General features: G+C 33.8%; 2 protein-coding genes across 2 annotated transcripts; both read left to right on the forward strand.

Annotated features, from left to right (window-relative positions):
- The first annotated feature begins 1,245 nt into the window (after positions 1-1,245).
- On the forward strand, positions 1,246-2,088 carry LOC118852612 (olfactory receptor 10AG1-like). The gene has a single exon (XM_036762266.1). It carries the CDS (start codon positions 1,246-1,248, stop codon positions 2,086-2,088), a length of 843 nt encoding a protein of 280 aa, XP_036618161.1.
- Positions 2,089-12,071: 9,983 nt separating this feature from the next.
- On the forward strand, positions 12,072-13,010 carry LOC118855034 (olfactory receptor 5W2-like). Its single transcript, XM_036765168.1, has one exon. The coding sequence runs from the start codon at positions 12,072-12,074 to the stop codon at positions 13,008-13,010; it is 939 nt and encodes a 312-aa protein (XP_036621063.1).
- The last annotated feature ends 3,228 nt before the right edge of the window (positions 13,011-16,238 follow it).

Below are 16,238 nucleotides of genomic sequence, written 5' to 3' on the forward strand. Positions count from 1 at the left end.
CAGAGAGACAGATAGCTAGATATTGACAACTGTCAAAATTCCATTCAAAGTGAAGTTGGATCATGTACTACAAAGAGGATTGAATGTTGAATCAAAAGACTTAAGTTAATTTAACCTCTATGCCTGAAGATGCTGAATTTACATATATTTGTGTAGGACTGGGTGAGAATGTAGTCCAATTTCCTTTTTTATCCTCTAAAACATGTGATATCCTGATAATACTAAAATATATCAAGAAAACAGGCTTTTGAAGCACTTACTATGTAACAGGAAATGTTTTAGGTACTAGACCTATAAAACAAAAATATGAATTAATCCTTTCCTCCAGGAATTTATATTCTAACAGTGAAGGAAACATTAAAATGAATAGGCATTTACAAAATACAAATATAGACATATTAAACACGTTCACCAAATGTAAGACAACCTCAAGGTAATTGGAACTAGTGGTTAGTCAGGATTGAATATGACAGAAGTTGATTCAAGAATAAGGTTGAGTTTGAGCTGAGATGTAAAAGAAACTAAAAAGGGCATTCCAAAAGGTGAAGGCAAAGAGCAAAAACATTCTAAAGAGACGGCCCACAGAATAAGTTTAGAGATATAATGCCATATATTTGGAACATCAGTAAACTAATGTGGCTAGATGGCAAACTATGTGAAGGATATTAGTTGTTATGAGGCTAGAAAGTTAGGTTGAGCTCATGTTATTAAGAGCTTTAAATGTCAAAGAAAAGATTTTATGTTTGGTGTTAGAAATAGTTGGGAACTCCTGGACTTTACTGAGTTGAGATTGGGGGATTATCAAACCTGATCTTTAGAAAAGTCACAGTGGCAACAATTTTGCTATGTGAGTGGATTAAGAAGGCATTTATTAGATATAAGATTAAATTTTAAATGGGAGAAAATTTATGGCTCCAAATTTCAGTGTGAGTTTTCTAGAATAATAGAAGATTTTTAGCATAAAATACTTTAGAACTCAATCCATGAAGAAGACCTGAAAGCCACATGTTGTATGATAATAGACATGATGCATTTTTGTTGAAGTGAAGAATAGTCACTTAAATGAATGAGTTCTGTAATGATGAATAGAGACTAATATAGGATGTTCAGTCAGAATGGAAACTTAGAACTCATCTAATATAAACCCTGCATTTTACAGATAAGAAACATCTGGACTGGTGAGGGTGAAATGACTTCTCCAGCCTGAACTAATTACTTCAACTGATGGAATACTCAGGTGGGGAAATGGTAGGAAGAAATAATTCTTTTGAGGTGGAATTTATTCTCTTGGGATTTTCTGACTTTCCTCACTTCCATGACATTCTGTTTGGCATTTTCTTGGTTATCTACATGAGTATCTTTTTGGGAAATGGCTTAATCATTTTAATAGCCATGATTGATCCAACTCTCCAAACCCCGATGTATTTCTTCCTTGGAAACTTTTCTTTCTTGGAAATCTGTTACACATCAATCACCATTCCCAGAATGCTGACAGACCTTTGGACCCAGAAACAAAATATTTCTCTATTAGCTTGTGCTGTACAACTTGGCTTTCTGCTTATGCTAGGCGCCACTGAGTGTTTCCTTTTGACTGTAATGGCTTATGATCGTTATGTGGCTATCTGTAAGCCTCTGAATTATCCCCTCATCATGAACCACAAAATGTGTGTACAGCTAGTTTCTTGCTCCTGGACTATTGGGATTCCAGTCCAGCTAGGTCTAACATACCAGATTTTCTCTTTACCATTCTGTGGCTCTAAAAAACTCAATCATATTTTCTGTGATATCCGTCCAGTACTAAAGGTGGCCTGTGGTGATACTTCTGTAAAAGAGTTCTCTCTTTATGCTACTGTTGTTATGTTTGGAGTAGTTCCCTTTGTATTGATACTCTGCTCCTACATCAGAATCATAGGGACTATCCTGAAGCTGCCATCAGCCATGGGAAGATCCAAAGCCTTCTCCACATGCTCCTCTCATGTCATTGTTGTTGCTTTATTCTTCTTGTCTGTCATTGTTACATATTTACAGCCTAAGTCTGCTCATTCTGAAGGAAATGATAATTTTTTTCTCTTTTCTACACCATTGTAACCCCAATGTTTAATCCCATTATATACACCCTCAGGAACAGTGATGTACTAGTTGCACTGAGAAAATTCTTACCAGTGTCAGAAACTTGGAAAAGCAAATAACTGAATTCCTAGAACTTGGTTTCTATTTCCATTTGACTCAAAAATCCTATAAAATATTTTCCAATCTTCTCTTCAATATCCCTTAAAAACTTGATCATTACCCATGAACAACCTCAAATTCTCAGGATACTTTCTTGTATTCCCAACTTTACATTATTCATCACATAATTTTGCCCTACCATTTTTAAAAGGGACAATTTAGTCTTTCCTTTAATACTTTAATAATAGATGACTTCCCTCACTTCCTAGGAAGATGACAAACTGAATTAATCATTGGCCTGAGTATTCTAATCCATTAACAATATAGTGTCAGAAACATACAGAAAAATAAACAACACATTTTGCCTAATGGTGCTGGGAAAATAGTATTTTCTGTTTGTATTAATTCTTTTAAACTGAGGTTAAATGATGCTTTTTTGAGATAATTACTACTGTCAACTGTCACTTTTTTACAACACCCCTAACATTTTTTGGCCCACTTCCATGTAATCTGTAGAATTGAATTGCTCATTAAATAATGTATAGGTCTCCAATCTCTTTTCTATAATCATTTTATCTTTATATTAGACCAAATTAAGGTAATTTGAACCTTGTCCTATTTTATAACCGGACCTCCTAAAGATAGCTATTTCAGCCTTATGGTTGTTTGATTAATTGTGTGTGTGTGTGTGTGTGTGTGTGTGTGTGTGTGTGTGTGTGTGAAAGAGAGAGAGAGCGAGAGAGAGAGAGAGAGAGAGAGAGAGAGTATTCTGTGTCTGTCTGTGTATTTGATTCATTAGAGGAAAGTTTCACTCAAATGGATTCAGAATCAAGGAGGGCAGTATAGTTTACAACATTTAACTAATTAAAAATGACATAACCAGTTATATCTTTGAAGAAAATGACCACTATAAAAAGAGAGGAGACTGTGCTGATACATTGGTTTCCATATATATTAGCAAGAGACTTTGTAGAAGATGCACAATACAATATGCACATTCTCAGTCGAGGATTTATAGACTATGTGGGCTCAGTCACACAGGATGGGAAGTGATGGATGGGTATTAAGATCTGCAGCCTTGGTGGAAAGGTCCACTTTGATGAGGACACAGAATGATCAAAGTTATAAAACTCAGCTAGAAGAAAATTTCATCTATTTTACATTGTTATATGAAAATATGTATTAGTATTTTATAAGAAAAATTTTAAAAACCTTCCTTTTCAACAATGATCTGTATAAGAAGACTATCAAAACATATAAAATGCTAATTCCATATAAATTAGAAAGGGAAATTCCCCATTCAATACAATGTCAAAGTAACTTTTACCCAATTTAAAGGAGGAGGAAGTGCAGGTTATGATGGAGACTTTTGAGAATTCATATACTTTGCTCACTTCATTTCTTTATGTTTCTGATCTTATAGAAAAGTGAAGAAAGAAAAAAAAAACATGAGATAGCACGTAAATCATCAATTTAAAGCTCAAAGAGTTCTTACAGGCCACTTAATATATAGCTTGATACTATAATTTAATCACTTCATTTCATTATGTTTCTGATTAGACAGAAAGATGAAGAAATAAATACTAATCAGTCATAGATTTAAAACTGAAAGGCATATTATAGGATATCAAGTCAACTTATAATTTAATCATTTCTGTATTTTTCTGAACTGACAGAAAGTTTAAGAAATGAATAAATACTAGATGACATCAATTCAAATGTCATTGATTTAGAACTGGGAGAGACCTTTTAGGTCATTATGTCACCTCCTCATTTTATACATGAGGAAACTAAGACATAAAAAAGTGACTAAAAGAAGGAAAGAAAATCAATTTCTAAGCATGGAGCCAAGCAGTAGGAAAAAAAAAAAAACTGTGGATATAAACAATCACAGGTAATCTCCAAATACAATGTATAAGACCTTTGGGCAAGAAAAAGGCAGCCAATATGGCATAGTAAAGAGCTGCTTCAGAATTTTTAACTCCTTAGTTCTAGTCTTTCCTCTGACCAGTATTTTCTCTATTAACCACGGTAAGATTCATAAAGATGCTAATCTATATTGAAACACATTAAGTTTCTACATTTGGGGAGTTTCCCACTCCAGTAAAGTCCACTGTCCAGTTGTCTTTAAGAGAATGGAAAGAGATAAATGTAGAAGATGAGCATAATTGTGCACTAAATATAACTGGAAACATGTGAAAATGAAAATAACAGTAATGGAATGTTAAAAATGTAAGGATAGTGATGTAAAAGTGCTTAGGGTAAAAATTAGTACAAATACAACTTTTAATGGAAACTTGAGAATATAAGTCTTATAATAGAAACCTTAAACTACCTTCAAATGCTGTGGAAACATTGAAAAAAGGAATGGAGAAGACAGTATTTGGTCTTTTTTAGTTTGCTGGTGCCTATCTTCACACAATGTTTCAAGTATCCTTCACAGTGGGGAAACTATCACATATACACATAAATACTCCTTCAGTGTTGTACTTGGATACTTTAACTCCTCAGTGACAGGTAATACTTTAGTCATACTCTCTTAAAATTTTTAACTATCAGTGAATTATTAGACAAATCTGCCACCTATTCACTTCCTGAGGTCATTCCTCTTGGCAGAGAAAACTGAAACAAAATAAAAATTGAGTAGGTTTATTATCCATTTCTCATTTACTATCAAAATACCACTCACAATGAATAATGCTCCTAACTGTTCTTTATTTATTTTAATAATATAGCTAAAATTTTGAGTCAAATAAATCAATTTTTTTTCTGTTTTCTTTAGTTATCATCACCTGGCGCAACTCATTCTGAGTCATAGATCTCATGACATCCCTCTTAAATACTCTGTGATGTTTTTGTACTCATTTTTCTTTTTTTCCTCACTTGTATATGATCTCTAAAAAGTGGGTTGGAAAGCTCTCTGTATGTCTACATAATTTCTCCATTTTAAATTAATGTATTAATGTATTTATGTAATTATTTATATCTTAATTTAGCCTCATAACATTCATTTTTAAATTATTTATTTTAAATATCTTTTCAATGAACAACAACAATAAAATACTTTCCCTTGTTAAAAAAAAAAAGCAAACAGAAAAAGAAAGTCCATGTAATAAATATCCCTATATTGGCCATGTTAAAAAAAATATATGCCTCAGTCTGTGCCCTGAGATCATCACCCCTCACTCAAGAAGTGGATAATATTTCATGGAGAGTTGCCTGGAAACTTGGCTAGTCATTTTAGTTTTCTTCAATCCCTCAAAGTTGTTTTTGTTTACAATGGTACTGTTTCATAAAAAAAAATACCCCCTGGTTCTGCTTTCTTCACTAAGCATTGCTTCATACAAATATTATGATCTCCCTGAAACTATATACTTCATCATTTCTTAGAGTACAACACTACTCCATTAATATGCATTGTAAAGGTACTGTAATTTTTTTCAGGAATTACACAGACATTGATTAGATCCATATATATACTAGTTCTTTCCCACCTGCCCCACACACACTCGAAAAGAAGGCCAAAGAAAATAATCACGGACCTTTTCCTCTTTTTTATTTCAAGAGCATATAGACTTAGTAGTGGCATCTTTGGTCAAAGAGAATTTACAATTAAGTTTTAGGACAAAGTTCCAAATTACATTCCAGAATGGCTGGAAAAATTCAAAACCTCATGAATAATTCATTGATATCCCTATTTTGATATAGGTTCTGAAACATTTTCATTTTTCTATTTTATCAACTTTACCATTCTGGTAGTCTTGAGAGGCACATGATAGAAAGTTAATAAATGTTTAATGATTAAATTAAGAAGACAACTTCTAGACTCACATATGCAGCCTGAATATCTCTCTGCAAGTCCTGTATTTCAGAATTGATAGCACATTTGGTATTTTTGTACCGGAAGTTATACATCACAGTAGATAGAGCACTGGACCTAAATTCGGGAAAACCCAATTCAAATCTGTCCTCATTTACCAGCTTTTTATCCATGGGCAAGTCATTTATCCTCTATCTACCTCAGTTTCTTCATCTGTGAAGTGAGGACAATTGTAGCATAGCTGTAGGAACGTTGTGAAGTTAAAATGAAATATTATTTTTAAAGCACCTTACATAGATAAAGTGTTATATATATATATATATATATATACACCAGCAATTATAATTTATAATTTTGAATTGGATTTCCCATGAGCATTTTAAAATCAACTCCAAAATAATATTCAATATCTTTTTTTTTTTCTTAAACCCAGACTCAACTCTCTTTAACCTTCCTGTTTGGATTGTGGAGAGGGTTGCCACCATCTTTCTTTACAGTCATAAAATGCCCCAAATATCATAATATTCAAAGTAATTGTTCACTCTAATGAACACATGATGACAAATTGGTTGTCAAATCAGATTTAAGTTCCACAATCTAGCTCACAACTCTCCCCTTGCTCTATGTACATAGGCATTACTTTATTTCAAACCCTTATTATTTCTGATCTAAATTATTGCAATAGACTCCTAATTGGTTTTTATTTTTCAAGTATCCCTACTCAGTAATCTATTTTCCACAAAGTGGCTAAAGTGAATTATTTTTTTTTGTACTAAAGTAGACATCTAGTCATGTAATTCCTTTGAAAAAGAAACTTCAGTGGCTTGCTCTGCTTTGGAGGATAAAATTAAAACTATTTTTAAAATTATAAGAATTTTATCCCATGATTTCTCTTTGAAGTTGTTGTATATCATTCTTCATACACTTTCTTTTCCATCCATGCTGGCCTGTTTGTTGTTTCATACACATAGGGATTTTTGCCATCACCATGTGTTTGCCTAGCCTATTATTCATTGCTGGAATTGTCTCCCTCCTATTCATTTATGCCCAAGAAAATTTGTAGATTCAATCAAAGTTCAGTTTTTTTGTCTCCTCATGCAAAACCCTATTTTCATGCCCATAACTACACCCAATTGTTCCTCCCCTGCTAAAATGTTTTTGCTACTACCCAAAATTGATTTTGGAACATATCTTTTTAACTTCTTACCTTAAGTTCTGTGACTCATGCTGAGGGTGAGGGGTAAGTGGTACTTGTTAAGTGATGGTGTTTATGTTGCAGCATACAGTACAAAGAGGGAGCATGGTTACCTTAAAATGAAGACTTCATTTAACTGTATTCCTGAATTGAATACAATTTTTAGAAAAATACCTCTTTAATATTAATGATTTACCTGATTTTCCTTATTTCTTAGTATAACATATAGAATGGCATGTATTCATTTTCCTTATCTGATACTAATTTGCAATATATTTAATTTAGTTGCTTTGACAATGTTTTCACAACACTGATGATAATAAATTATAACTTTCTTTTTTCCATTTTCTAAAATATTAATTAATATACCATATATCTCCATGAATTATTATCTAAAAGGTTTTCTGAGGATTATACCTAATACTTAAACTTTAATGAAAGGTGCTTACTGGCACAATGATAGAGGTAGCTTGGTAGAGTAAAGCATTAAGTATTCCTACCCAACACTTGGGTCTGTCTATCTCTCATTTTATTATTGTTGTGTTTTTTTAATTTTTGTTTTTCATCATTTTTCTTTCCTCCTTCTTTCCTTCAATCATTAAATACTTCCTCTTACCTTTCCTTTCTTCATTTCATTTTGCCTTCCTATTTTCCCTCCTTTCTTCTATAAATTTGTCATATATGTATAGGTATTTAAGTTTTAAAAAGAATTTTCCTAAAAAGAAAGGAAGGAAGGAAATTAGAGAAAGAAACATGTTATTATTGTCTTATAAATTATTACCTTTTTATCTCATAAATTATTATTTTATTATATTATAACTTCTTATTATCTTATAAAATGGGACTTTTGCTAGTCCCTAACTGATAGAAGTGACCCCATGTTTGAATACTCACTGAGATGTGTCTATCACGAAGCTCCTATGAATGTAACAACTGGCTTGGTCACCTATATTTAGATTTTACCAGTGCAAGGTTAGCAAACTAACCTCTTAGCAATCTTCATCTAATTGAGGTATGTAAGGTTAGCAAACTTTTCTAATCACAGTTTCCTAGTAGTTGATAAAAGTGTTCAGAGTATACAACATGCAGTGATGGAGTGCAACTAAGGTGCCTTTCCCACTCAGCTCCTGTGAATCTTTTCCTGACATCTTCCATCACCAACACACAAAGTCAATATAAACTGAGATCTCCATCCAGACATTCATCCAATTTGAGAAAAAAACAAAACAAAACAAAACACTAGAGGATTAAAAATTTAAATGTGTCCCCAGATGCACTTCCCATTTTGGTCTGAGGCAATGTATCTTTCAATGAAGAGAAGACAAATTAGTTTTCCCTTTGGGTTAATTAAATAAATGTTTATAGAGGAGTGTAGAGATAAATCAGAGGCTTCCAAGTGTTAAGTTCCAAATGTCACTAAATAGAAAAAAAAAGACTTCCCTTCAATTGAGTCCAACAAACAAGATACATGGCTACTCTTTGGCCAGGTAGGTTTTAGAAACTGAGAGATGGTATTGTAGGACAGTGGTTTTAGAGGACAATCTTATTAAGTGGCACACAGATGAGAATTCCAGGGATCTGTGCCTAAGTGCTTTTCCCAAAGTTTGATCATTCTGATTGACACAATCAGGTACTGAATAGCAGAGATGGTTTTTGTCTTCTTAGGTTTAGAATTTACCCTCTCTAAAGGATGAATGAGTGCACCTTCTTAGCTGTTACTCGTTGAAACAAGTTTCACTGAAGCATTTTCCTCTTTTGACATAATAAATATTAACATTTGGGTTACAACCAAAATAGTTGAGAAAACACCTACTAAAGGTTTCCACAGGTATAAGTTGACTTATATTTCACATTTTTCTGCTCAGGGTAAAAAATATAATAATGCTTCTCCCCATTTTCTATATTTTTTTCTGTAAATCATTCACATTCCCATTTCAAGTCTCAACAGGAAACCTGAAGGTACACACACACACACAGGTACATACCCATTCACTCTCCTCCCCCCACACGAAGTTTTCCTGAAAAATCAATACATTTCATTATGCTTTCCTATCCGCACATATAAGCATATGCTCCCAACATAAGCAGTTTCAAATAGTAAGACTGGTACTCAGCAGCAGGTTATCATTCTTTTTAGTGTATTACACAATTTTCAATATGTGTCATAGGGTGTTGTCCTATGAAAATTACATTAAAAAGATGGAAATGTTATTGGGAGTTGCAATAGAAAATAAAATTTAAGGATCCTTCTATGCATATCTGAAAACACCAAGGAAACTGAAGAATTAAGGATCAATGGATTGCCGCTAGAATTTTTGGGAGTACAAATGTCTATGTTTATGCACCAGAGTTGTATGCTATTGCAGAAGGAATTTTCAATGAGGAATTCCTTCTATCATTGAAGATCAAAAATTGCTTTCCAAATTTTTATAATATGAAGAAGACTGAGGTCTGTGAGAGGGTAAGTGACTTTTCAGCATCATATCAGCCAGTATGAAGAAAATGGTAGAACTCAAAGCCAGGTTATTTAACTCTGAGACAATAAGATATATATGCATATATATGTATGTATGTATGTATGTGCATATATATATATGTGTATATATATGTATATATATTAAGTAACCAAGACATCTTGCCATACATGTAATATTTGATAAATATTTGTCAAATTGAATGAATAGGAACAGATTTTGATAAAATTTGCAAAAAGGTTAATGTGAATATTATCTTTTGAGTCTGATGATGAGTCTTTGTGAGAGATATATATGTGTTATTTCTCCCTTCTACAGTTGAGTAAAGTGAGCCTTAGAAGGATTCTTTCCATTGTCCTTTATCATACAGTCAATGAGTGTCAGAAGGAAGACTTCATGACTCCAAGGGTCGTTCTCTAGGGTAGTTCTAAAGGTCGTTCTACCTATCATGAGAAATGACCTTTCGTTATACACATAGTAGGAAAGAAAGTCTTGTTAAATTGAACTGAGGCTGAGACTTACTGAGCACTTGGACAAAACTGAATATAACTGATCTCTTCTGAGACTAATAACATATTTGTTTTGTCGGGGTTTTTGGGAAGATTTTATATGTCCCTCCTCTAGCCTTCTGATCCTGCCATCTTTACTTTTGAGGGCATTATTATCTTTCCAATTACCTAGATTTGCAAACTGGGGTGTCATCCTTTCTCTGTTTCTCTCTCTGTCTCTATCTGTCTCTCTCTCTGTCTCTCATACATACACACACACACACACACACACACACACACACAGAAAGACATAGAGACAGAGACAGAGACAGACAGAGAAGACAGAGACAGACAGAGATAGACAAAGACAGACATAGACAGAGAGAATGTTCATTTAGTTGCAAAGTGCTATAAATTTTACCTTTGGAACATATCTTCTTTAGAACCCCTGTTCTCATTTGAAACTCTTAAAGCTCTGCTATAAACACTCCCAAACTAACCATGATTATTGTTCCTTGTGCTTAGTTTACTTGCCTCATTCGATCACACTCAAATCTATTCCATCCTTTAATCAGCTATCAGATTGTTCTTCCTAAAGAATAGATCTGAACCATGTCACCACCCCAAGCCACCCGACCCCTGCTCAATAAACTCCAATGTTTCTCTACTACAACTGTGGTCAAATGTAAAATCCTCTGCTTAGCTTTTAAAACCCTCCATGTCCTCATGCCTTTTTTACTTTTCCGACCTGCTTATTTCACATTTCTCTTTTCTTAGGGAGAGCTATCTGCACAATTGGTAGAATGCTAGACCTAGAGTATGAAAGATTGGAGTTTTCATCTTACTTTACATGCTTACAAGCTGCATTATTCTGAATACATCACTTAACCTCCATTCACCTCAGTTTCTTCATATAAAAGAGACAATAATAGCACTCCTCTCTCAGGAATTTTGAGAATAAAATGAGAAAACATTTAAAGCACTTTAAAAATACAAATTTTAGTTATTTTTATTCTTTTTATTTACTCTAAATTCTAGTATCTATTATCACCTATTTCCTTGCTTCAAAGAAATTTCTGAGTGGATATTTTATTTGGCCTTCTCTGAAGCCTGAATTTCTTTTTCTTTTCAAATTTGCCTCCCAGATTCCTTGTCTTAATACAAATCTTAGTTAACATCCCACATTATATAAGAAGAACCTCTCAGTCCGCCTTAATACATATACATTGCCCTTGACAATATCATGCATAAATACATATATATACGTGTGTGTGTATGTGTTTGTGTGTGTATATATATATATATATATATATATATATATATATATATATATATATATATATATATTCATTTGTTTACATATTGTCTCATTTAAATGTAAACTCCTTGAGAGCAGCAACTTTTTATACCTTTATTTGTATCCCCAGGGATCATCATATTGCCTGGCACACAGTAGGTCCTTACCAAATTCTTATTGAGTTAAGGTCCCCAGTTTAACATTGAGGAATGTTTCTCAGAATTATCATCAGGAGAACTTCTATGAAGATCTTTATCTAACACTTATTAACAGTGCAAACAGAAGAAAATTATCCAATAACTGAACTTTTGAGGAAACTTTGAAATGCTAATCTTTGCAGTTCACACTTCATCAATTTGGACTAAGGAATTGTTAAGCCTTTAAGCACTATACAATTGTGAGACAGTGTTATGTCTTCAATTACTTCTTCTCTGTTTTCTGAACACCTCATCTGTGTCAAATGAAGTTGGATACCTTCCTTTGGCATTAATAAGTAATGTGCAGGAACTATCTTTCTCCTTACAGATAAGAAGCAAGCCAAAAGTTCTGTTCTCATTAGCTTTACAAAAGAATGAAAACACTCCCACCACTTGCCTGTTTGCTGTTCACAGAAACAGAGAAAAGAAAAATGAAAATGATGGAGAAAAATTACTCCATCCCGACTGAGTTCATCCTCCTGGGAATTACCAGTGTTCCAGAGCTAAAAGTGGCCCTTTTTGTTCTCTTTCTCACCATTTATTTGGTTACTCTTACAGCAAATCTTGGGATGATCATCTTAATCAGGATAGACCCCCAACTCCATTTGCCCATGTACTTCTTCCTTAGCCACATGTCCTTCTGCGATCTCTGCTACTCTACAGCTATTGGCCCCAAGATGCTGGTGGACTTCTTTGCTAAAGATAAATCCATTTCTTTCATTGGTTGTGCTCTGCAATTCTATTTCTTCTGCTGTTTTGCAGATTCTGAGTGCTTATTGTTAGCAGTAATGACCTTTGATCGCTACATGGCAATAAGCAACCCTTTGCTTTATACAGTAAATATGTCTAGCCGGATCTGTTACTTATTGATTGCTAGTGTCTACATTGTGGGGATGCTGGATGCTCTGCTCCATACTACTTTAACCTTCACACTGAGTTACTGCAGGTCCAATGAGATTAATCATTTCTTCTGTGATACTCCTCCTCTTTTAAAAATCTCTTGTTCTGATACCTATGTCAATGAACTGGTGATCTTCACTGTCTTTGGCTTTATAGAAGTGGTCACCGTTTCAGCAGTCCTCATTTCTTATTGTTACATAATCCTGTCTGTATTTAAGATCCGCTCCACTGAGAGCAGATACAAAACATTTTCAACCTGTACTTCTCACTTAACTGCTGTCACAATCTTTCAGGGTACTATGCTTTTTATGTACTTCAGGCCAAGTTCTTCGTATTCACTAGACCAAGACAAAGTGACCTCTTTGTTTTATACCCTTGTCATTCCCATGTTAAACCCCTTGATTTATAGTTTGAGAAACAAAGATGTGAAAGGGGCCCTGGGAAAACTGAAAAATAAAATATATTCCTAATATTGCTTCCTAACATCTCAATGAATTGTACACTGTAGTGGGTGACTGGGTATCTGAGAATCCAATTCAATTCATTAAAGATATGCTAAGCCACTTGTGCTGCTTGAAGTCTTATTGAAGCAATAACATTAACATACCAATACACTAACACTGAATCTCAAAATAGTAAAGGAATCTCAGAGTTGACTTAGTTCAATCTATACTTAAACCAGAATCTATTATAAGGCATTTCTGATAAGGATATTTGAAATATTCCTTGGAAAACATAATTTTCTAAATGAATTTGTATATATACGTATACATAAAATATACACATGCTTGTACACAATATAAACACCTTAACAGATATACATATACCCAAATTCATATATGCATCATTTATATTATATATATTTGAAAGAGCATGAATAATTGAGATTTTAGGAAAATATAACTATGAATCACAGATTATACCTTAGCCTCAATGTTTTTTTTTCCATATAATGATGACCAATTTAAAATGAAAAAAGGTTCTACATTTGCCAATATCTCATATATCAACTCATCAGTCTTTGACATGCAGAATGTTACAAGATAATTTTGGCTTTATTTTCTATATCATACAACTATTTTTACTTTGCTCAGATGTGTGATTTAATTTGTGTAAAAATATCTTGGTAAGGAACTATTCCCTCTCTCAATTCAGATCAGAGAGGAATTTCCCCAGGTCACATATTTAAGTATGTTGTAAAAATTGGACTTCTACCCAGGTCTTCATCAACAAGAGGACTGCTTTGTATTTGCTATATTTCTGTGTTTTGATTTTAAAATGATGTAATACATGTAGCAGGTTTTGCAAACTTTAAAGCTTCATTCTAGCTATATATGATTATATTGTTTAACTGAAACATCCAAATCCTTTTTGGAGCTCCTCAGCCAAATGAACATGGATTGAAGGCATGCATTCCAGTGGAGCATTTCTTTCCCTCCCATCATCACTTTCTTTGTATACATACAGATACATTCACATGTATATATTCCTACATTATTTTACTTTTCCATCATTTGTAATAAGGGATATTTGAATTAGTTGTTCTATTAAAAAGGTATTACCAAGGAGTAGGAATAATTTATTCTACGTTATTGAGACAAATAGAGCACGATTCAAGGATGCACCACATACATAAGCATAAGATAGAAGTGAAATAGCATAGTAGGAAAAGAAAAGAGGGTCCAGACTGAACCCTGAGGGACTACCACATTTAGAGGTTTGATTTGAAGGAGAATTCAGTGAAAGAGATAAGGAAGAAGTGATCATATAGGTAGGAGGAAAACCAGGGGAGAATGGTAATCTGCAAATCTAGAGAGAAGAAAGCACCAAGGAGGAGAGAGTGAGCAATAGTGTCAAAGACTGCAGAGAGGTCAAGGAGAATGAAGAGTGGATAAAGATCCCTATATTTGTTAACTAAGAGATCATTAGTAACTTAGGAGAGAGCAGTTTCAGTGGAATTATTAGATCAGAACCAAGAGTATAAGGAATTCAACAGGTCTGTTGGTGTTGACTGTGGAGTGTGTGTATGTGTGTGTGTGTGTTTCTGTGTGTGCGTGTGTATAATTACAATAAGATCAAATGCAATGTCACAGATATTTTAAACATGATAGGATTCTGATAAATTCTGCTGGATATATAAGATGAGACTAAAGTATAGTGGGATCATATTTTTATCAGAGAGATATGCAAGGTCACCTAGTCCAACTTTTTCCTTTTTGAGATGAGGAAATTGAAGAGGTTGAAGTAAAGTTTTGAAGTAGCAAAATTGTGTGTGTACTATCACACTAAGTCAATATGGTGATATTTTATAAGCTACTTTTCTCTTTTTAATATTTATTTTTAGTTTTAGTTTACAACAGATGGTTCTATATAATTTTGAGTTCCAGATTTTCTCCTCTCCCTCCCCCCTCCCTCCCCAAGACGGCATGGAATTTCATATAACTACCACGAATAACTTCGCATTGAATTAATTTATACACTAGTCAAGTTGTGGAGAAGAATTATGAGCAATGGAATGAGTCATGAGAAAGAAGAAACAGAACCAAAACAAAAAAAAAACAAAAACAAAAGAGAAGAGAAAAAGGCAAGCATGAAGTGTACCTCAATCTGCATTCAAACTTCATAGCTGTTTCTCTGGATGTAGATAGCATTCTCCATCATGAGTCCTTTGGAGTTGTGTCTGCACCTTGTGTTGATGAGAAGAGCGAAGTCTGTCAGGGTTGGTCCTCATGGAATCCCTATATCTGTGGTTATGTACAGTGTTCTCCTGACTCTGCTCCACTCACTCAGGATTATGTCATGTAGGTTTTTCCAGGTTGTTATGAAGTCCGTATCATCCCCATTTCTTATGGCACAATAGTATTCCATTATCTTCATGTACCACAGCTTGTTCAGCCATTCCCCAATTGATGGGCATCCCTTTGATTTTCAATTCTTGGCTACCACAAAAAGAGCTGCTATAAATATCCTTATACATATGGGTCCTTTTCCCACTTGTGTGATTTCTTTGGGATACAACCCTAGAAGTGGTATTGCTGGGTCAAAGGGTATGAACATTCCTGTGGCCCTTCAGTCATAGTCCCAAATTGCTCTCCAAAATGACTGGATCAGTTCACAACTCCACCAGCAATGCAACAATATTCCAATTTTCCCACATCCTCTCCAGCATTTATCATTTTCCTGTTTTGTTATTTTAGTCAATCTGACAGAAGAGATGTGGTATCTAAGAGTTGTTTTGATTTGCATTTCTCTAATCAGTAGTGATCCAGAGCATTTTTTCATATGCCTATAGATAGCTTTAATTTCTTCCTCTGAAAACTGCCTGTTCATATCCTTTGACCATTTCTCAATTGGGGAATGGCTTGTATTCCTATATATTTGACTCAGTTCCCGGTATATTTTAGAAATGAGGCCTTTATCAGAGATACTAGTTGTAAAGATTTTCCCCCAATTTTCTGCTTTCCTCCTAATTGTTGTTGCATTGGCTTTTTGTGTACAAAAACATTTCCATTTAACATAATCAAAATTATCCATTTTGCATTTTGTAATGCTCTCTATCTCTTGTTGGGTCATGAATTCTTTTCTTTTCCATAAATCTGATAAGTAAACTATTCCTTGCTCTCTCAAATTACTTGTAGTATCAGCCTTTATCCTAAACCATGAGCCCATTTTGACTTTATTTTGGTATATGGTGTAAG

This window comes from Trichosurus vulpecula, chromosome 6, assembly GCF_011100635.1.
Source record: "Trichosurus vulpecula isolate mTriVul1 chromosome 6, mTriVul1.pri, whole genome shotgun sequence".
Lineage (NCBI taxonomy): Eukaryota > Metazoa > Chordata > Mammalia > Diprotodontia > Phalangeridae > Trichosurus > Trichosurus vulpecula.

Coding starts and splice junctions, on each gene's coding strand:
- LOC118852612 (XM_036762266.1), top strand. CDS start 1,246: ATGGTAGGAAGAAATAATTCTTTTGAGGTGGAATTTATTCTCTTGGGA.
- LOC118855034 (XM_036765168.1), top strand. CDS start 12,072: ATGAAAATGATGGAGAAAAATTACTCCATCCCGACTGAGTTCATCCTC.